Raw genomic sequence first — 22,541 nt, forward strand, 5'->3', positions numbered from 1 at the left:
CCAGCCTAGCTTGCACTCCTAACGGAGAGGGCAGGCACTGAACAGAAGGATTAGACCATTAAAGAAAATTGCTAGCATTTTTAAACACACCAGAGAAGACTGGAAATGGCTTGAGAAAGAGGGAGACATCAAAATCCCGTGACAATCCATAGGCTTAGAGCAGAAGGATAATTCTGTTCAGGAACAAGGACTGCATCCCGAAACAGGACCTGCAGGTGTTCCTGTTCTGAAAAGCTTTCTGTTTGTGCAAGGGACAGTGCGGCAAAAAAAATCCTCCCAGCATCTGGACTTGACTCATAAGTCTTACATACTGGCAGGAATTTTCTTTCAGTGTGTCACTTTGGTATTAAAAATGCAAACTGCTCCCTCCCACCCACCCAGCTGCACTTGGGTGGGTGCTCCATTTGGGAGAAATCCAGCTCCTGATGAAAAAGATATTCCTGCTTCTAAACCCATGTGTGAGACAGGCAGGGATACCACACTCTGACTGAACCAAACACATCTCTTAGCAAACACAGGAGGAAAAATCATTAATGTAAGAACCGGTTACAGATCTGTTCCAACCAAGTTAAGTTTTCAAAAGAAAATCATTAAGAGTGTGGGGAGAAGCGCTGTACCCCTCCCCTTTCCAGCTTCCAGTACTGCATCCACGTTCCCCACAGCATGGCTTTTTAACGTGCTGTCCTCAATTTTTAAAGTTCAGTTCAACTCCCCTTGAGTACTGAGATCCTGACATGAGCAACTGCAATTCAGCCAAAAAAATGCACTACCTTGGAAGAGGACAGAAACATAACCAAGCTCTAAATGAACCCAAGGATAACAGGACCTCCGTTTTGTGTTACTGCTAAACAGACCTATTGTTTTTCACCCACTTGCAGTAGTTCACACTTGTAAGAAAATTCTGTGTGCAGTGAAGTGGACAACCAGACAGTAAATCACTCCGTTCCTTAGTACCACCAACTTATCCACAGAGGTCCCACACTCATCAAATCACAGAGGATGTAGCTGTTGTTAAGAATACAACATATAAAATTTTTTTATTTTAAAAAATCCGTATTATTACATGAACAGAGGCATAGTCAGACACATATTTTGTTTTGTGAAGTTAAACATGGTTACGTTCATGCTTTACATGCTTTTCTAACCGAGGAATGTGGAGGGCACAGCTTATGAATACTACACAGTAACATCTCCTATTTTATCCCTCAACAGACATAGAGACTCAGCCGATAAACAAGGGATTGCTCCACGTTCGTTTGAACAGCATCCAGTTTCATAGGCTGTCTTTAATTATTTCCTATTGTGTTAAGTCTCCCAGGCACTCACATGCCTATTTAAGCAATAAAAATACAGTTCTCTACAAGATTTTTTATGTTTTTTTCTGAATCCGAAGGTTATACCAGGGTAGGAAGCTGGGTTGTGCCAAGGGTAACTTTAATTAGCACTGCCAGTTTGGCAAAAGCACTGCATTATACAGTCACTGCCATAGCCCAAATATGCCCAAGAAATGCTCTATATTGCAAGGAACCAGAGAGGTATGTACAGACACTATAAGACTACAGCTTCCACATTACCAGAGGACAGAAGTCCAACTTCTGTCTCCAGGAAGCCTCTGTCTGTCAAGTCATCTCCCCTCTGTGCTGTTCCCTGCCTTTCCCTCCCCCCATGCCCTACCCATCCAGCAGCTCTCCCCACTGAGATTTCCCTCTGAGAGGTTGTAAATAAAACTTCCCAGCCACTAAAGCTCTGCTCAAAGTGGTGCACATCAAAGCACCCCCGACTGAAAACCACAGTCATGTGAAGTCCAAGGCGACAGCACCGCACTGGTAGGAAGCACGGGAACGTCGCCCTCCACCCATGCAGCCAGCGTGCAGCAATCCCATCCCAAACGGTTCACGCTGCGCCGCCGCACACGATCCCAGAAATGTCAAAGCCAGATGAATCTGTGCTGCTGCTAGTAACGACGTGGTATTCGGTAATTATCTCTAGAAGAATTCTTGCTTTACGTGTTATTCTCTAACTCTCTGGCATTGCCTGGATCCTTTTTATGTCTCTACATTTGATTTAATCTAATGGACTTCAGCAGTTTGGTACCTTTCTGATTTACTGCCAAGATAAATATTAAGTACATCATTACTGACTGCTATTTCTAAATAGAGATTGCTTTTCTGATCTCAAGGCTACAATACAGGTTGGCTGGAATACTCGTTACAAATTTCTTATCTACTAGCTAGCTACTCGAAGGCTGACCCCAAGCTTACTGAAGTCACAGTGAGTGGTTCCACTGACTCTGTGAACTTCAGCTAATATTTAGTGCAGTTGTTTATTGAACAGTCAGGTCCTTATTTCCTAAAAGTTGACCCCCTGGCCCCTCTTCAGCACAGCCAGCACTGACTGCTTGCATGGCGTCTCATCACATCGGTCACATGAAAGCATCAGGAACATTCCCCTTCATTGGCTTTAGCCGCCAGCTGGTCCAAGGCTTTTTTTTTGAACAGTTTGAGGGCTTTCAAATCTTACTCTGCATCTTGGCAGAATGACAAATAGGGAGAGAAGGGGGTTCCCCAAAAGCAGCACCCTCTCTCCAGCTGCTGAGTGAAGAGTGAAGAGCTGAATCCAATAGAAGTAACCTGCGCTGCAGGCGGATGCACACTGTTGGAAGAAACAAGACCCTAAGAAAATACAGAAATGTGATGACCAAGTATTGCTCCTTTTTTCCAGCCGTTGTCCCTGCTTTGGTTCTTTATTTCCATGCAAACGCTGCATCTTGCAACAGAGATGGTTTTTCCCACTGGGAGCGGTGCACACGCCTGTAGGCTGTGGTGTGGAGCAGAGGGGCAGGGAAAGCTGAAGCCAGGCATGGGGGAACATGAGGGGCTTCACATCTGCCTCCTAAACTCCATCTTCAGCTCCGCCCCAGCTCTCTGCTGGGGCTCCACAGTAACCCCTAGGCCACATTGTCCCATTCCCCAGCTCCTCAACATGCAAATCCCAAGTAAAGAAGAAGAAAAGAAGCCCCAAGAAAAGAGCATCCCAATACATGGAATATTAAAATAAAAACACCAGACCCATCAGATGGTGTCTTGCTGCTTCAACAGCCCAAAGCACAGCAGCAGAGAAGAGAGTTCTCCCTGTGGTGTATGCTTTGAATAACAACACTCTGCTTGCTGGGGGGGAAGAAGCTGCTCATTTGTTGTGCACCGATGGCTAAATTGTTCTTCTTACTCCTTGTTTTCACGGGTCACTGTTTGAACATGGTATCTATCTGCCAGTGACAAGGGGCAGAGCTCAGGGACTAGGTTCTTACAAATTTTCATCAGGAGCTCATTTATGACCCTGAGTCCCATACAAGATGTAAGAACTGGTTTCCCCACACATAACGTGCCCTCACTCCCCTGACCTTGTGTGGGGAGGTCTAAAGTCCCTGAAAATCATGCTGAATAGTGGAAGTAGTATTCTATAATACGGTCATTTCCCATTTTTCTCCGAATAGTTCTTTCCTTTTTACCATAATGCAAGTGTACAATTGCATGCAAAGAGGAGACCAACTTTTATACCTGATGAGAAACTCAGACGCCACCTTATATATTACTGAAAATGGCCACCAACTCGACTTACAGGGACTACACAAGCAGCTATGTTGGATTTTTGAATTATGTAAACTTCTAAGTGTACATCATTGAAAAATGAATGGAAAGAAATCTTAAATCAGCCCATACTATCCTCAGTCATCCAGGAATGCTAGTAGAAGGAACAGAAATTTGATAGGGATGGTGGGAAGGCAAAGAAGGAGAGAAAGATACCTCAACGGAGATTTTTTTCCAGGTCAACATAAAAGCATCCATTACAGCCCTTCAACTGAAGCAAAAAACTTCAATTGCAGTAAATGATGTTTGCAGTGTGTGACCTTCTGCTACACACTCAGGAACAGCATCTGCCTCCTGAATACTATAGCTTGACTTAAGCACTTAGAAACTTTTGACTTTTTAAAAAGTATTATTAACTGAAGTTCTAATATTAAGAAATACCTTAACCATTCTCCATTAAAACTGCCTTTTAAATAAGATGAACATTTTGTTACTGGAAGAGTTGATAAAAGCAGAACACCCTCTTCCTTGCTCACACCCTGCTATTACACAGTGCCTCTTACTGCCCTGCCCATTCCAGCTGATGCTGCAGCTGTCCTTTCAGCAGTAAGTGGTGCACAAAACACTGCTCAGAGCCTAAGAAATGTACTTCTGAAGCCACCAGAGCTTCCCAGAGTCCCACCAAGCCTTCAGGGAGCATACGTGCATTTAAAGACTTTGGGCTGGCTACCTCTGTTGTGGGAGAAACCCAATCTACAGCAACCATGCATCAGTTTTTGGTTTTAAAAATGGTTTTAAATGGTAAGAGATCAGAGCATGTTACACCATCGCATGGAAATACACTGAAAACACAACATTTCATACCTCGCCATGGCACCTCCTCGGAGGTGAGCCTGGGTGCATCCCCCCTGGGAGGGCCACAGAGATGAATGTAACGTGGCTCTGGGTGTGACTAATGGATCCTGGACAAGCTATTTCTCTCCCACCATTTCAAATTCATTTGGGTGTAGCATGGCTCTAATCCCAAGAAGTACCCAAAAGTGACTCCAGCAATGCAAACTGTCCTCTCAAAATCGAGTGCAATGCACTGGCACCAAGCCCCTCTTAATGTCTCAGGAATCCACGCTGCATGACCGAGATTTATACTACAATACATACTTCATTTCTGTGTGTGGGACAAAGACACTTTCAAAATTGTCCTCTTCATCAGGCATGCAGAACCAGCTGAATAGTCAGTACTCATGCATCTGAGAAGGCAGATACGGATTGCTGCCTTGTTTATATGAACTGTTTATTAGGCTGTTCTTCCTGACCCCAAGTACTACTTCCCAAACAAAAAATGGTTAAGAAATCAACATTTAGCTCATCTTCCTACACCTCCCTGAGTGCTTTTTATTACAGGTTTTCAAACTGGCTTCCATGAATCCTGATTGAGCCTTCTCCTTTCATATGCTAAGATCTAAGAGCTTTTTTTTTTGCAAATTACCAGCCACACATTTCTCAGCCACATCTGGTAGTACTGTGTAGCAGCTTTCCTCAGAAGTGCCTGTGAACTGGGAGTCAAATTGCTGGCTTCCCTGGGAGAAGATGAGTCTGCCTGCATTTCTGGGAAGTATGTAATGCTTTTTCTTCCCAGCACATGGATAAGGCCTAAAATGCAGATTCACCCTACCTGATGGGGCTTTCTAGGGCAGAAATGGCTATCCTGGCTTGCCCTAGCATTGCCCTCTGGAGTGCTTAGTGGTTGACCAAGGGCGGAAACTTACAGTTCTCTATTTGAACCTTCTGTCAGAATTTACAGAAACCAGTTTGGAAACTTGTAATACAAACATTTAAAGAGGTGTGGGAAGATAAGCTCAATTTTTTTTCTGGAAAATGGTGCTTGTTGCCCAAATGAATAGCTCATTAAACAGTTTGGATAAATGAAGGAGCAAAACCTAACCGACATCTCAGATTCAACTGGCCAGATGCTAATGGAGCGTGTCATGCTCTGCCTGCACTGCCCACACCTCTTTTTCCTTGCCATAAGTTCTCTCAGGCCCTGGGAAATAGGAGCCAGCTTTTAAGTCACCGAGACAATGCCTCCCATATTTCCTCCCAACAAAAAGTGTTGGGAACACCTGGCCTTGCACCTAAAGCCTTGCTTGAGAGCAGCCTGGATGAGTCCTGGCAGCCAGGACGAGGACCTGGATGCCCGGCTGCTGGACACAGCTCTCCTGGCCCTTGCTAACAGGACAGCCTGACGTGTGTCGCTCCCTCTCCCACCTCAGGCAGCTTCCTCCTCTTTTTCCCTCCTCCTCCCTTGCTGTGTGAGAGGGCAGAGCCCCATTCCTGCCTGCCTGCACTAAAGGTCATCATCTTTCCTCTCCTTAAACCACAGGGCCTCTAGTGAAGTATTTTCACTCGGTCTCAGGAACGTGGTCACCCTCATGAACAGAGGACTCAGCACAGTCGGGGCAACCAAGGGGATTTAGGGGGTCCTCATGCAGCAGTAAGTACAGGCAGGGCAGAAGCATCGACCAGAGCATGGTATGACTGATCTTAGGATGTTGTGCAATTAAAAAAACACGAATCTGCTCAATTTCATGGCCAGAAAGAAACTCCGGCTGTAAAAAATGCAGCAACTTCCTATATTCTACAGTTGGCTATTGGTGTCAGCATCGATTCTCCTCTTGTTAAGACCTTTCTCACTGTGCACTAGACACCAAGTTCTGCTGCTCTTATGAAATGCAGTACTAAACAGAAAAACAGGGGAATTGTGTAAAGAAACAAATCAGACTTGCCAGAATCTATAACTGGGTCAAAAGGATACCAGCCCTTAAGACATTCAGTAGCAAACGGTCTGCCTCCGACGGCAGATTCCAACAGTTCAGAAGCCTTTCAGCAAGCCAGAAATGCTTTTAATAACGTGCACAACCTGAGCTTCTCTGAGCCAAATACTAAAAGTCTATAGATGTCTTCAGAGATTAAAAGCACAGAGCCATCTAACAATTATTACGTGCGATCCTCCCCTGGCCTTGCTCTCCTCACAGCTCTTTTGCAGAGCATCAGCTTCAACGTGATCCAAGTCCTAAGAGAGCAGGGAATGGCCTCCCGTAAGAGCTTCCAACAGGCAGCACAAAGGTTTGAAACAAACCTTAGACGAACACACTGATGTCTGGGCAGAGCGAGCAGGCTGAACTGCACTTTAAGTTGATAAAACCTGCATCCTACTCCCTAGGGGAACACAGATGACTGGTCATGGGAGGCTCTTCTTCTCAGACAAGCTCCCACAACACACCTGGGCAGCTAGGGACTTCCAGTAGCTTGATGAAGTCCACAACCCTTTCATTCAAAGGCCCTTTTTTCATAGGACATGCCACCCTCTGATGAATGCAGAGCATGCTCACGTCTCGGGACAAACGTTCCACCTTCCTCCCCTCTCCACCTGTCTGGAAATTGAAAAGAGCTGACACAGAAGAGTCAGATTTAAATGAGTTGGCTCGAATCCTGCCCACACCTGCCTGCAGCAGTGCCACCAGCTCAGCCAGGCCTGTGAGGAGCTATGCAGCTGATGTAGAGGCTCTACGCTGTGGTGGTGAATAAAGCCCCGCTGGCTTAAAACCACCCGGGACCAAAGGCATAGATACAATCATGACAGTACAGGCACTGAGCTAAGTAACTTTGATGACACTGCTGAAGAAATTCCCCAGCACATTGCCACCAGCTTTTTCTTCTACACGTTGAGGGGTTGTTTATTTTTGTCACTCACCGTTTAATTAAACAGTTGTCTCTGTAGGACAGTTTATTGCTTGCAGCTTCTCTTGGCATCTGCGACATCATACAAAAACACCAACACTTCCAAAATAACACCTGCCAGCACACCCGCCTCCCTTCCTAAGGCGTGTATTCAACTCTTCCAGAACTTCAGAAGCAAACAGTGCCTACAACAGTGGTATTACGTTAGGTAAACCCACGCCATCGGTTGCAAATTGGATGCAGACCAGGGGCAGGAACGTGACTGCATTTCTGTCAAATGAATCAGAGCAGCCGACAGAGAATCCCCAGTGGCTTTACGCTAACTGTGGAAGGACACGCAATAGCTGAGCTGACAAAGTCAGAACGAGGTGCTCAGCTGGGACACGGTTACCTCAGCAGAATATTTTTGAATAAATTTGGATTGCAAAGTAATTTCGTAGCAGATCAGCACTTTGTATCACAGAGTAATTGCAGTTTAAATATGAAATTAAGAGCCTTAAACTGAGGTTTACTGCTCTCTGAAACCATAGCCTTAGGACGAAAGGAAACGCTGGAAAACAAAAGGCTTACTGTATTAGGTTTGTGTGGCAAGGTTTTGGTAGCGGCGGGCTGCAGGGGTGGCTTCTGTGAGAAGCTGCTAGAAGTTTCCCCCATGTCCTATAGAGCCAATGCCAGCCAGCTCCAAGATGGACCCACTGCTGGCCAAGGCCGAGCCCATCAGTGATGGTGATGGGATAATGTATTTAAGTATCACAGAATCGAAGAATGGCAGGGGCTGGAAGGGACCTCTGAAAAACATCTGGTCCAACCCCCCTGCCAAGGCAGGATCACCTAGGGCAGGTTGCACAGGAACGCATCTGGTCAGGTTTTGAAGGTCTCCAGAGAAGCAGACTCCACAACCTGTCCCAGTGCTCCATGCTGCAGTTTATGCCCATTGCCCCTCGTCCTACCGCTGAGCACTACTGAAAAGAGTCTGGCTCCATCCTCCTGACAGCCACCCGTCAGATATTTATAGACATTGATAAGGTCCCCTCTCAGCCTTCTCTTCTCCAGACTAAACAGCCCCAGGTCTCTCAGCCTTTCCTCATATGAGAGATGTTCCAGTCCCTTAATCATCCTCGTAGCCCTCTGTTGGACTCTCTTCCAAAAGTTCCCTGTCTCTCTTGAACTGGGGAGCCCAGAACTGGACACAATACTCCAGATGAGGCCTCACCAGCGCAGAGTAGAGGGGGAGGATAACCTCTCTCGACCTGCTGGTCACACTCTTCTTAATGCACCCCAGGATGCCATTGGCCCTCCTGGCCACCAGGGCACATCGCTGTCCCATGGATAACTTAGTGTCTACCAGGACTCCAAGGTCTTTCTCCATGGAGCTGCTTTCCAGCAGGTCAACCCCTAACCTGTACTGGTGCATGGGGTTGTTCCTCCCCCTGTGCAGAACGCTACACTTGTCCCTGTTAAATTTCATGAGGTTCCCCTCCGCCCAACTCTCCAGTCTGTCCAGACCTCATTGGATGGCAGCACAGCCTCCTGGTGTATCAGCCACTCCTCCCAGTTCTGTATCATCAACTTGCTGACGGTACATTCCAACCTTTCATCTAGGTCATTGATGAAGATGTTGAACAAAACCAGACCCTGTACTGATCTCTGGGGAACACCACTAGCTACAGGCCTCCAACTGGACTCTGCGCCGCTGACTACAACCCTTTGAGCTCTGTTGCTTAGCCAGTTCTTGATCCATCTCACAGTCCACTCATCCAACCCATACTCCCTGAGCTTCACTATGAGGATGTTATGGGAGACAGTCACAGAATCACAGAATCACTAGGTTGGAAAGGACCTTTAAGATCATCAAGTCCAACCATCAATCCAGCACCACCATGTCCCCTAAACCATGTCCTGAAGCGCCACATCCACACGTTTTTTGAACACTTCCAGAGATGGTGACTCCACCACCTCCCTGGGCAGCCTGTTCCAATGCCTGACCACCCTCTCAGTGAAGAAATTTTTCCTAATATCCAATCTAAACCTCCCCTGGCGCAACTTGAGGCCATTTCCTCTCATCCTATCGCTAGTTACTTGGGAGAAGAGACCAACACCCTCGTCGCCACAACCCCCTTTCAGGTAGTTGTAGAGAGCGATAAGGTCTCCTCTCAGCCTCCTCTTCTCCAGACTAAACAACCCCAGTTCCCTCAGCCGCTCCTCATAAGACTTGTGCTCCAGACCCCTCACCAGCTTCGTTGCCCTTCTCTGGACACGCTCCAGCACCTCAACATCCTTCTTGTAGTGAGGGGCCCAAAACCGAACACAGTATTCAAGGTGCGGCCTCACCAGTGCCGAGTACAGGGGCACAATCACTTCCCTACTCCTGCTGGCCACACTATTCCTGATACAGGCCAGGACGCTGTTGGCCTTCTTGGCCACCTGGGCACACTGCCGGCTCATATTCAGCCAGCTGTCAACCAGCACCCCCAGGTCCCTTTCCGCCGGGCTGCTCTCCAGCCACTCCTCCCCAAGCCTGTAGCGTTGCATGGGGTTGTTGTGGCCAAAGTGCAGGACCCTGCACTTGGCCTTATTAAACCTCATACAGTTGGCCTCTGCCCATCGATCCAGCCTGTCCAGATACCTCTGCAGAGCCCTCCTACCCTCCAGCACATCAACACTCCCACTCAACTTGGTGTCATCTGCAGACTCATCTAGATCATCAATAAAGATATTGAATAAGACCGGCCCCAGAACCGAGCCCTGGGGAACACCGCAGTGTCAAAAGCCTTACTGAAGTCAAGGTAAATCACATCCACTGCTCTCCTTTCATCTAGCCAGGTAGTTACTCCATCATAGAAGGATATCAGATTGGTCAAGCATGATCTCCCCTCGGTGAATCCGTGCTGCCTATTCCTGATAACTTTCTTTTCATCCATGTGCCTAGAGATGGCCTCCAGAAGGAGCTGTTCCATCACATTCCCAGGGATGGAGGTGAGGCTGACCGGTATATAATTTCCCGGGTCTTCCTTCTTGCCCTTTTTGAAGACGGGGTGACATTGGCTTTCCTCCAATCCTCAGGTACCTCTCCCATTCTCCATGATTTTTCAAAAATGATGGAGGTGTTGCAACATCAGCCAGCTCCTTCAGCACTCGCAGGTGCATCCTGTCAGGGCCCATGGATTTGTTCAGTTCAGTCAAATGATCTCTAACCCAAACCTCATCGACCAGTGGAGAGTCTTCCTCCCTCCAGGCTTTTTTTCTTACCTCCAGGGTCTGGGATTCCTGAGGACTAGTCTTAGCAGTAAAGACTGAAGTGAAAAAGGCATTCAGTAACTCTGCCTTCTCTGCCTCCTCTGTCAGTCACCAGGGCTCCCACTTCATTCACCAAATGTCCCACATATTCCCTAGTCTTCCTTTTACCACTGTTGTACTTAAGAAGCCCTTCTTGTTCTCTTTTACTTCCTTCGCCAGATTTAGTTCCAAGAGGGCCCTGGCCATCCTTGTTGTATCCCTGCATATCCTGACAACATTCCTATAGTGCTCCCAAGCGACCAGTCCCTTTTTCCACCTACTGTAAACTCCTTTCTTCCATACAAGTTTTTCCAACAGTTCCTTGCTCATCCATGGGGGTCTCCTGCCCCCTCTACCTGATTTTTTACTGAAAGGAATGCACCGATCTTGAGCTTTGAGGAAGTGGTGCTTGAATATTAACCAACTCTCTTGGGCTCCCCTACCTTCTAGAGTCCTAGTCCACAAGTAGGTTTTTGAAGAGGACAAAGTTAGCCCTCCTGAAGTCCATGGTCGCCATCTCACTAATTGCCCTGCTTCTTCCTCGTATGATACTGAGCTCCACCATGTCGTGATGACTACAGCCAGGGCTACCCCCAACCTTTATGTCCCCAACTAGTCCTTCCTTGTTTGTTAATACAAGGTCCAGCAGCACACCCCTTCTCGTTGGCTCCTCCACCACCTGCATCAGAAAGTTGTCATCAGTGCACTGCAGGAATCTTCTGGATTGTGCGTGCCTAGCTGTGTGGCCTTTCCAACAAATATCTGGGTGATTGAAGTCACCCATAAGCACCAGGGCATGTGATATTGAGACTACTTCTAGTTGTTTGTGGAAGGCTTCATCTACTTCTTCTTCCTGGTCTGGTGGTCTATAGTGAACACCCACAACAATATCGGCCATATTAGCCTGCCCCTTGATTCTTACCCATAAACTTTCAACAGGGGCTTCACCCCCGCCCTGGACAGAGCTCAATACATTCCAGTTTTTTACATATATAAAGAGCAACACCACCACCTCACCTTCCTGGGCTATCTTTCCTAAACAGGATGTATCCATCCATGACAACGTTCCAGTCATGCGAGCTATCCCACCCCATCTCCGTGATTGCAATGATATCATAGCCCCGTGACCGCAATGATATCATGGCCTCGTGACCGCACCCAGATCTCTAGTTCCTCCTGTTTATTCCCCATGCTGCGTGCGTTGGTGTACAGGCATTTCAGGAAGGGAGTCGATCGATTGTTACAGACAATCTTGATATTATTATCGCCCTCCCCCTTCGCATCTAGTTTAAAGCCCTGTCAATCAGCCCCACTACCTCTTGGGCAAAGACCCTCTTCCCCCTTTGAGAGAGGTGTCTCCCATTTGATGCCAGCATTCGTGGTGCCGTGTATGACATCCCATCAAAAAAAACCAAAATTGTGGCGGTAACACCAGCCACGGAGCTATATGTTGATAGATTGTATCTTCCTGTTCCTTCCAATGTCACTGCTTTTCAACTGGAAGGAGGGAAGAAAAAATAACCTGCACCCCAGATTCTCTCACTAATGGTCCTAAGGCCCTAAACTCTCTCTTAATTGTTTGTGGACTAAAATTGCTGCTTCTTCTCCACCCACATAGAAAATCAGTAGTGGGTAGTAATCTGTGCACCTCACTAAGCTAGGAAGTTTGCTAGTCCTTAACCCGGGCTCCAGGGAGACAGGAGACCTCCCTGTGAGGAGGGTCCACGTGGCATATTGGACCCTCTGTTCCCCTCAGAGCAGAGTCACCTACAACTGCAACCCTTCTTTTTTCCTTTTGTGTGGGGTGGCGATACGGGCAGTAGGCCTGTCTGACTGTGTAGACAACTCTGGTGTAGCTTGTCTGTTGTCCACATCCTCATTTGGCTGTTCTTTCTCAACCAGAGCCTCGTACCTGTTGCTCAGAGGCACCTGGGGGGGTAAGGTGGGCAAGAGGTGATTTTGTCTGCTGTCCCTACCATGGACTTGCCTCCACTCACTCTTTTATTTTGGCTTCTGCCTTTGGCTTGACAGGGGCAGGACACAGAGGCCCTTTGATCCTGGGTGCTCTCTGGAAGATGCTCCCAATTCTGTTTCAAGAAGGGCAGAGCCTGGCTCCACCAGTCTATCTCCTGTTCAGCCTCCCTAATGCTCTTCAACCTTTCAACCTCCTCGCACAGCTCTGCCACCAGGCTGAGCAGGTTGTCCATCTGTTCACAGTTGACGCAGCAGTTCTCATTGCAGCCACTTGTTGCCAGAGCAAGGCTCTGGCACTCCCTGCAGTCTGAGACCTGGGCAGCTGCATGTTTCCGTGGGAGCTCTGTCTGGGTTCCCAAGGGAAAAGAAAACTGCTCAAGTGCAGCCAGGAGAGAGTGAGAACACGTGAGAGCAACAGCCCCGCAGACGCTCAGGTCAGAGCAGCAGGAGGGGCAGGAAGGGCTCCAGGTGCCGGAGCAGAGGTTCCCTGGCAGCCCCTGGGGAAGCCCATGGCGAGGCCGGCTGTGCCCGTGCAGCCCATGGAGCTCCACGCTGGAGCAGATCTCCACCTGCACCCGGGGAGGACCCTATGCTGGAGCAGCGGGATACCCGAAGGAGGCTGTGACCCTGTGAGAGTCACAGAATCACAAAGGTTGGAAAGAACCTTCAAGATCATCAAGTCCAACCATTAACCCAACGCCACCATGTTCCCCAAACCATGTCCTGAAGCACCACATCCACACGTTTTTTGAACACTTCCAGAGACGGTGACTCCACCACCTCCTCGGGCAGCCTGTTCCCATGCTTGACCACCCTCTCGGTGAAGAAATTTTTCCTAATATCCAATCTAAACCTCCCCTGGCGCAACTTGAGGCTGTTTCCTCTCATCCTATCACTAGTTACTTGGGAGAAGAGACCAACACCCACCTCACAACCACCCCCTTTCGGGTAGTTGTAGAGAGCAATAAGGTCTCCCCTCAGCCTCCTCTTCTCCAGGCTGAACAACCCCAGTTCCCTCAGCTGCTCCTCATAAGACTTGTGCTCCAGACCCCTCACCAGCTTTGTTGCCCTTCTCTGGACACGCTCCAGCACCTCAACATCCTTCTTGTAGTGAGGGGCCCAAAACTGAACACAGGATTCGAGGTGAGGCCTCACCGATGCTGAGTACAGAGGTACAATCACTTCCCGACTCCTGCTCGCCACACTAGTTCTGACACAGGCCAGGACGCTGTTGGCCTTCTTGGCCACCTGGGCACACTGCTGGCTCATGTTCAGCTGGCTGTCAACCAGCACCCCCAGGTCCCTTTCCACCAGGCTGCTCTCTAGCCACTCCTCCCCAAGCCTGTAGCGTTGCATGGGGTTGTTGTGGCTTAAGTGCAGGACCCTGCACTTGGCCTTATTAAACCTCATACAGTTGGCCTCTGCCCATCGATCCAGCCTGTCCAGATCCCTCTGCAGAGCCCTCCTACCCTCCAGCAGGTCAACACTCCCACCCAACTTGGTGTCATCTGCAAACTTACTGAGGGAGCACTCGATCCCCTCATCCAGATCATCGATAAAGATATTGAACAAGACCAGCCCCAGAACCGAGCCCTGGGGAACACCGCTTGTGACCGGCCGCCAGCCGGATTTAACGCCATTCACCACAACTCTCTGGGCTCGGCCATCCAGCCAGTTCCTCACGCAGCGAAGAGTAAACCTGTCTAAGCCACGAGCCAACAGTTTCTCCAGGAGAATGCTGTGGGAGATGCTGTCAAAGGCTTTACTGAAGTCCAGGTAGACAACATCCACAGCCTTTCCCTCATCCACTAGGTGGGTCACCTGGTCATAGAAGGAGATCAGGTTGGTCAAGCAGGACCTGCCTTTCATGAACCCATGCTGGCTGGGCCTGATCCCTGGGTTGTCCTTCATATGCCCTGTGAGCACCCTCAAGACGAACCGCTCCATGATCTGCCCCGGTATGGAGGTCAGGCTGACAGGCCTGTAGTTCCCGGGATCCTCTTTCTGGCCTTTCTTGTAGATGGGTGTCACATTGGCAGCCTCCAGTCTTCTGGGACCTCCCCTGTTACCCAGGACTGCTGATAAATGATGGAGAGTGGCTTGGCAAGCTCCTCCGCCAGCTCTCTCAGTACTCTTGGGTGGATCCCATCAGGCCCCATACACTTGGGTGTCCAGGTGGCTTAGCATGTCCTTAACTGCTTCCTCCTGGATTATGGGCAGGTTATTGTGCTCTCCATCCGTGTCTTCCAGCTCAGGGGGCTGAATACCCTGCGGACACCTGGACTGGCTATTAAAGACTGAGGCGAAGAAGGCATTAAGTACCTCAACCTTGTCCTCATCCTTGGAGACAATGTTCCCTGCCATATCCAGTAAGGGATGGAGATTCTCCTTGCCTCTCTTTTTGTTGTTAATATATTTGTAGAAGCATTTTTTATTATCCTTTATGACTGTGGCCAGATTGAGCTCTAGCCGGGCTTTTGCCTTTCTAATTTTGTCCCTGCTTGACCTAATGAGATCCTTGTACTCTTCGTGAGTTGCCTGCCCCTTCTTCCAGAGGTGATCAACTCTCCTCTTTTCCCTGAGTCCCAGCAAAATCTCCCTGTTCAGCCAGGCTGGTTGCCTTCCCCGCCAGCACATGGGGATCATCTGCTCCTGCGCCTTTAAGATTTCCTTCTTGGAGCATGTCCAGCCTTCCTGGACCCTTTTGTCCTTCAGGAAGCGTCAGCTTCCAGGTGAGGGTGAGGATGTCAGCTCTAAGAGGCAGGATCACATTCTCCTCTTCCCAGAAAATGCGCACTAATTCTGGAACTGTGTGGGGTGGGTTTTGGATAGCACGAGTCTGCAATGTCTTGTGTTTCATTCAGTGACCTTGCTCGTCACACCACAAGCAAGACCTAAATTCACACACTCTAAGACTGTGTTCTGCTTTTGGTTTTATTTATTAGTTAAAGAGGCATTAAACTGATTAGCACTCATCAGGTCTGCCTGTTCTGCTTTCACCTGCTCTTCCAGTGTTACTTTTCTAACCAAGAAGAAGCAGCTGGGCTCCCAGCACTGAAGATAAAGTACCGAAAAATGCTTATACAGAGCAAGACAATCCAGCCCAGACAGGTCTAATCAGAGCAAGGAAAGGGCTTCTATGTGCTGCCTCTGCTCAGGTATCAGTGGTTAAATGAACTAGAAGTCCTGCCAGGGAAGAATTACTCACTTCATAGCTATTTCACAAAAATGCCATGTTCTACTGTCACTATTATGCTAAGGATAGATAATTTTTAAGCCCAGTGTCCTCTTCTAACATTCTGTTGATTTGTAGAGTGCACTGTAGACCCTGAGAGTGTCAAAGCTGCAGTGCTGCAGGATGGGAAGCTGGTCTCTGAAATTGCCCCCCAGATTACATCTATTTGACAGAAACAGAACTTGGTCCTTCACCGCTGCCTCTTTACTACTGATAAGCCTTGCTTGCAACATGTTTTTCAGAAGAGCTGCCATATAGAAACACTGACATTTGGCAAGAGAAAGCTTCATCCAGAATTATGATCTCATTTGCATATGTCTGTACCTGACTTGAGATACTCAGAGCTTGTCGAGTAAATACGAACAAAGCATGATTCAACATACCCATATATAATATGTCTGTTAATAACCAACATCTGTGACTTTCACAAGTGAGTCACTACAGTAGATCACAAAGAGTTGGCAAAAAGGGAATGCAAAAATGCTAAACTGCATGAAATAACACAGCTAAATAACAAAAAACAGCCTTACCACAGAGCAAGTCTCTGCTCAATCTCCTTGAGAAAACCAGTGTGAAATTTGTGCAAAGGTTCGAAGTTGGAGAAAATGAGATTTTTCAGTGTTTCGGGCATGCAATCCTCTTTACTCACTGCACTCTGAAACCACTACAAAGAAAAAAGAAGCAGAATTATCAGGCAGTGGAATGCAGCAGGTATGATCATTTGCTGTCTTTATACACCCAACCCAGTAAGCACCTTATTTAGCTGGCTCTAGGAATACAACCCAAGCTACCCCTGACACTCCTACACGCTGAACTGGTGCTTTTATCAGTGGTCAGGCCCTGCATGGTTAAAAAAGAAACTCCTTTCCCTTTGGCCATCACTGATCAAATCTTGAAAATTCTTTTCAAGCCCGAACTGGTTGGTCAACACAAACAATTTGCAAACACTGCAGGTGCAAAAGAAAGAGTATTGCAATACTCGCAACACTTGCAAACGTTCTAGTAAAAACAAAAAACATGCTCTGCATTTTCTTTTGCTGAGTTCTGTCTGAAATTTCTTTGACAGGAGTTGGTACAGTAAGCACTGAAGCCCAGGTTGCTGTGTGTGGATAGAGAACATTCTGCACTTTGCAAAGTGAACAAGTAGAAGGATGGTGCTTTGCACTTCCAGGATGCTACTAACAGAAAACAGGAGGGTCAGTGCCAAACACTGTTAAGACTGCAACAGGCTCCTGCTCAGTTTTGCTCTGTATTCTTTTTAGTTCTCTCTAGTAGACACAGGGGTGATGTAAAGCCATAGGACTTGGGGGTTTGCCAAGGTGGCAGAGACTATTATCTTCAACGTGATTAACACCACTCCCTCCTCACTGCCCTGAGGGGTTCCAGCTATCTATGGTTGACTTCCAGCAGTGCCTAGAAGGCTGTTGGGACCATAGAAGGCTGCTACAGCAGTCTTGATTGACACAGCATCAGCTGGAGCTGACCCAGACCTGAGATAAAGAGAGACCCCTCCCAAGACTCCCTCTCCCCTGCTTTATCTCTGCACTGAGCAGAGCTAAGGTTGAAGAACTGCACACCTACCAAGTTTCAAAATTCATGCATGACAATCATTCCTTCTACCTTTTCCAATGACACTGGCTACTTGTTCACTCAGTGGCCTCCTGGGCCAGTCACCTATAGGGCACAGCTGTCGGGCCTGATGATTACTGTAGAGCCAACTGTATGCCTCTTGGTGACACAGCGAATGCAAATTTGCCTACCACAAGAATAAAGGCCAGCGTGGGAAATGGGGTTTAGCTCTGAAGAGCTAAAACTTTTATGTTTCTGCAACCACTGCGTGAAACAGAAGGTGAAAACAGCATATCTGCTGTTGAGACTGCAGCGATGACCATCGTCCCACAAAACCTGGGTTCTTCCCTCGTTGGCCCGGCTTCCCCAGAGAGCCAGGGTAGGCAGGCAGTGGAGCCACAGCTATCTTGCTGCCTGTAACAACCATGCTGCGCCAGCCTACGTTGGCTATGTCTAAGCTGGCATCAGATCAACTGCCTCTGCCATCTGGGCTCCTGGAACGGACGAGAAGCTGGGGAGAAGGTGTCTCGCCCTGGTTCCCAGCTAGTACCAACAGACTCTTCCCTGCAGCACCTCCTCCTTACTGTAACACCCAATGCAGAAGGTCGCAAGGCACCTCACAGTTTCATACACTGGGTGATTAAAGAGATGGGAGGTCTGGAGCTGGCAGTGCTGCTGAAATACCATGAGAGGTTTTGGATCCAGTGCCCTTTTACAGGCAATTGTTATTTAAGGCCAGATCTTGTGCACATTACTCTTGGAAGTTAAACAAGACTCTTGGTGTACGTGCAAAGGCGGCACGTATTTGCCTCGATTTGAACAATCACACTCTGATCAGATACTACAAATTAATAACTCATTTAACAGACAGTTTCACTTACTGAAAAATCAAAACCATTCAAATAGGTACTCCACAATATTTCATGTTAAGTGGAGGGCATTTAATCCAGGAGAAAACATTTACATGTCCCCTTAGGGAGCTACTTCAGTTTTAAGAGAAGTCATTGAAAACCCACAGGCATTTTTAGTAATTACAACCACTAAGTATGAGAGCAAGAAAAAAATAACTGAACTGTGTCCCAAGTTCCTCAACCTGATATAGTTTTGTAGTGCATGTTACTAACCACAGTGCAAATCTCTACTTTCTACTTTTTGTGTTATTTCCTCCGTAGAGCTGTACTCCCGTGCACTGCAGAGAATACCTACAGTGCAGAATATAAAAGCATGGAACAGCTAAGATGTTAAATGGAGTAGATGAAATACTGTTGCTGACTAGAGCTTCACGTGTTTCATGAATAATGCTCAAGTAAGCATACCGATGTGATGACTTCAAGGTCCTTCAGGTATGTTCGTTCTGTGGTCGCTACTTCTTTAGCAATGAAGTAAGCTTTCTCAGTTGGGAATCTCTGCGAATTGCAAACACATTAGGTTTTCATCTGCTTTTATGGAGCTGCTTTCTGTAGGAAAAAACTGCAGACAACAATCACCCGGAGAGTTACAAACTAGTGACCCTTGCTTGTGGTTACTGTGACTCATGCTTGAATGTTCCTAAGCCATGAAGCTCCTATAACAATCTTTCCTTGCAAACAGGAGAGAACAAGCACCTTCTATAGGTTCTTGAGAGGCTTTTTTTCCTGCCAAGGTGATTTCTACAGTTTTGGGGCACTGATGTTCCTTTCAGCTTATTCCACACATCTGAAGTTCACAAAGGAATCCTTTGCAGGCTAGATAACCATTTGACAAAATGACAAAAATTATTATTTTTATCTGATTATTATAAGCTTCATGGTCAGGGTAAGAATCCACAGAAAAAATACTCTCAAAAAAAAAAAAAAATCAAAAAAATAAAATCTTTAAGATTTTCCTAGTGTGGCTGGACAACCTAACAGTAGGAGAGGGGAAGGATTTTAAGGTAAGCTACAGATTTCAAATTTCAGGAAAAAAACCACCAAATCCTCCTGTGTTATTCCAGAGGCAAAAGTGGTTTTGCCCTCCTAACACTGAGGAGTCAAAGGATCCTAAATTGCTCTGTGTTGCTCAGGAAGCAAAAAGGAAGAGCAAAACATCCATACATCTTTTGCTGCTACATTTCCTCCCTGAAGATCAGGGATCCAGAGGATGGACTAGAAAGGGATGCAAGGGGTGACTGTATAGGCATTTCCTGGTCAGTATAAAACCCCACAGGAACCAACATCAGCTGGTATAAGCTACAACAGTCACTGGCTGCTGTAACTTGGACTGACACAGAGAATCGTAAGTCTATTAACCAATTCCTGGCTTTTCTTCTTCTCAAATTTCTCTCACATATCTTGCTACCTGTGCATAGTAGGAAAAGATATCTTCCTTACACAGGCTCCCACTTTCCAGCAAAGCCATCTGGGTTCCTGCCTTCTTCCTCCAGAGATGCTCCAACCTCAGGAGAAAAAGCAGGCAACAGAAGGACCAGAGCAACCCCCTCTCACCCTGCAGCACAGGAGGGACGAGCCAGCAGGCACCCAGAAGACCCTGGCTCAGACCGAATCTGTCTTTGAAAAGCAGTTTTGGATGTGATGCTCCCTTATGGCTTTGCTGCAGCGATGGGCTGAGCCAAACACTCCCAGCTGAATCCTGCAGGCTGTGGCTCAAAGGGAGCATTTTCTACTCCCACAACCAAATGCTCCCCAGTGGTGCTCCCAGCAGAGACAGACTGGAGACCCTGGGTTGGACACTCCTGCACAGGCTCAATGCCATTCCTCTTCCTTCTGTCACCTGGAAATTTTCCCTCCAATAATACAATAGACTTGATTGTTTTGTTACAACAAAGTACCAAACTCCACTCCTTAAAAACAAGCTGGATTTATGGCAGACCCTGTCAAAACAAGCTCTTAAGGTTGCAACCAACAGGACTGGCCCAGATTTATCTTACATTAACCTTAGGGACACAGAGCTACCTATCTTCTCTCTGCTGCTTAAAGAGGAGCTGGGGCCCCTAACTCCTGCACTTCTGTTCAGGGGATTAATCCAGGGCACTGAGCCCTCAGCTACAGCAGTTCTGTGGTTCTGGCCTGACCCAATCCAAACTGTGAGCTTGGCCTCAGGAGCACAGGGATGCTCTTGGACACACCATGACGAAGGACAGCAGACACCAAGTGACCCAGTCAAGCTATCTGTGTGGATCTATGATGAAGCCCCAGGGGGTCTAGATATTAGTCACTTTGACAAACAGCAATAGTTGCAACACAACACACAGAAGAGAGCCAAGGCCAACTGCCTCTGCCTTACCTTTCTTCTAACCTCTTCCTCATCATCAGTCCTGATGCATGATGGGTCATTCAGCAAAGGGCTGATCAAGGGAGAGGACTGCTTGGCATCAGGGCTCAAGTTTGGAGATAAAGACATATTTGCCACCGATGGTCCTCCTTGGGAATTGATGGAAAGCTCTGAAAGGTGAGGGCTGCCAGTCAGAGAACCTGCTAAAAAAATGGTGAAAGAGAAAAGTTAGGACAGGCTGTCTAGAAAAGTACCAAAAAGAGTTACAACCTTAAGTTGCAGCATGTGAAATTACACTACAAGACACAGCCATCAGGGTCCTCAAACTAGTCCAAGTGGACTTGAAGACAGAGGAATTGCATTCACTTGCATTAACCAAGGGACATGAGCATTCTTTTAGCTGATGAAACTGGCTGAAATTAGTGTCTCTGTAGGGAAGGCATCAAGGCATATACAGCTGAGCTGAAATGTTTACTGCTAAACATCAAATTAATACCAAATTTTTCACCATTGTAATCCACTCTATGAAAGAGAATAAATACAACAATAAGGGAGTCACCCTAGGAGTGCCATTCTTTCTAGCAAAGTAGAACTTCAAAGACTCAAATCAGTACTTTATGGGGAGCTACAGGACACAAGTTAGAACAAATGTCTAGTGGTAGTCTAGAGAAAAAGAAACGATGACTTTCTACAGCAGTGTTGCTGCTAAGACCAGTCAGATCTAACATCAAGGGAGAAAACTACTAGTTCCCCAATTTCTACACACAACACAAGTATGTATATTATACCTTGTAGGTCTTTCCATGCTCCTCTGATTGTTTGGGATGGAAATGCTAGCATTACATTTACATAAGAAAAGCAATACTTTTAATGCACAAAGCATGACAACTTTAGATTATCACAGATAAAGAGTCCCATTTAATTTTGGATTAAAAATATTAAAAAATTAGACAATTAATTACACCTCCATGGATTCATATACACTACATTAAATATTACTGAAATTAGCATTTTGTCTTCTGGGAGGCAGCCAGACTACTGACTGCACAAAGGAAAGAGTTTGCCAAAAATGCCCAGCGTTCTCCCAGTTACCCCCTCCTCCAAACATCTGAAAATCTAAAGCCTGTTTTAGAAGACAGATCTGTTATGTGGAAGAATATTTATAGTCTGCGCCATTTTGGCATCATACATTAAAATCTAATAAAAAAACCTGTGACAAGCTCTTGATTACCACAGCTAATAGGCTGTCTAGGATCAAAATGTAAAACACATACATCACCATATATAACTAAGGTCAAATACATTTTACTATCATGTGTTTACGCCCTCCCTAGATTATGGTAGGTAAGTGTTCCTGTTGCTACAACATAGCTGAGATACTCCAGTAAACACAGGCACCAATAAATATAATTAGGCCAGTGGTAAAACCTATTTATTTTCTGGAAGAACTCGAGATTTATTGCTAGAACATGAATGTTCTTCAATTCCAAACCAGTTCATGTTCGTATGTCATTCCTTTGAAAAGAAAAGGAAAAAAACAATACAGTTATCAGTTTATGTAATCATGACAGTTATGTAGCCTACTATAAATCAAAGTCAAAGCAGTATTTGTCTGAAATAAAGGTCTGTACTATTACAGCTAGCAAGAAGGGATTTACCAACAGTTTCACACTAAATCAATGTTCAGCGAAGTTTGAGAAAATGCCACAGCTTGTTACACAAATGTCAATTTTATTGACACTACCACACGACTGTATACAGTGTTTTCCAAAGAAATGGAATTCATCATTGAGAAATAGTGAAACAGATTAATAGCAAGGTTGTAAGGTTAAAAGTACTTAACTCTAGATTACAAAAGACATAAGAAAAGTGGTATCACCTCAAATGTGGAAACAAAGAAATTCTGGCACTAT

The 22,541-nt window shown here is 46.7% G+C and overlaps 1 protein-coding gene across 5 annotated transcripts in view; it reads right to left on the bottom strand.

Moving 5' to 3' along the window:
* The window catches only part of FARP1 (FERM, ARH/RhoGEF and pleckstrin domain protein 1), a gene marked incomplete at both ends in the record, with an annotated part of 174,550 nt that overhangs the window by 18,078 nt on the left and 133,931 nt on the right, over nucleotides 1-22,541 (bottom strand). For 3 of the 5 annotated variants that reach the window (XM_082009256.1, XM_082009254.1, XM_082009252.1), the window contains 3 exons: nucleotides 16,341-16,474; nucleotides 18,696-18,785; nucleotides 20,641-20,828. In XM_082009256.1, the coding sequence (XP_081865382.1) occupies nucleotides 16,341-16,474; nucleotides 18,696-18,785; nucleotides 20,641-20,828 (412 nt within the window). Of the gene's footprint in view, nucleotides 1-16,340; nucleotides 16,475-18,695; nucleotides 18,786-20,640; nucleotides 20,832-22,541 lie in introns of all 5 variants that reach the window. The other 2 variants (XM_082009255.1, XM_082009253.1) reach the window with 1 other exon arrangement.

The sequence above is a fragment of the Phaethon aethereus genome (genome assembly GCF_964289735.1).
Source record: "Phaethon aethereus genome assembly, chromosome: 1".
Taxonomy (NCBI): domain Eukaryota; kingdom Metazoa; phylum Chordata; class Aves; order Phaethontiformes; family Phaethontidae; genus Phaethon; species Phaethon aethereus.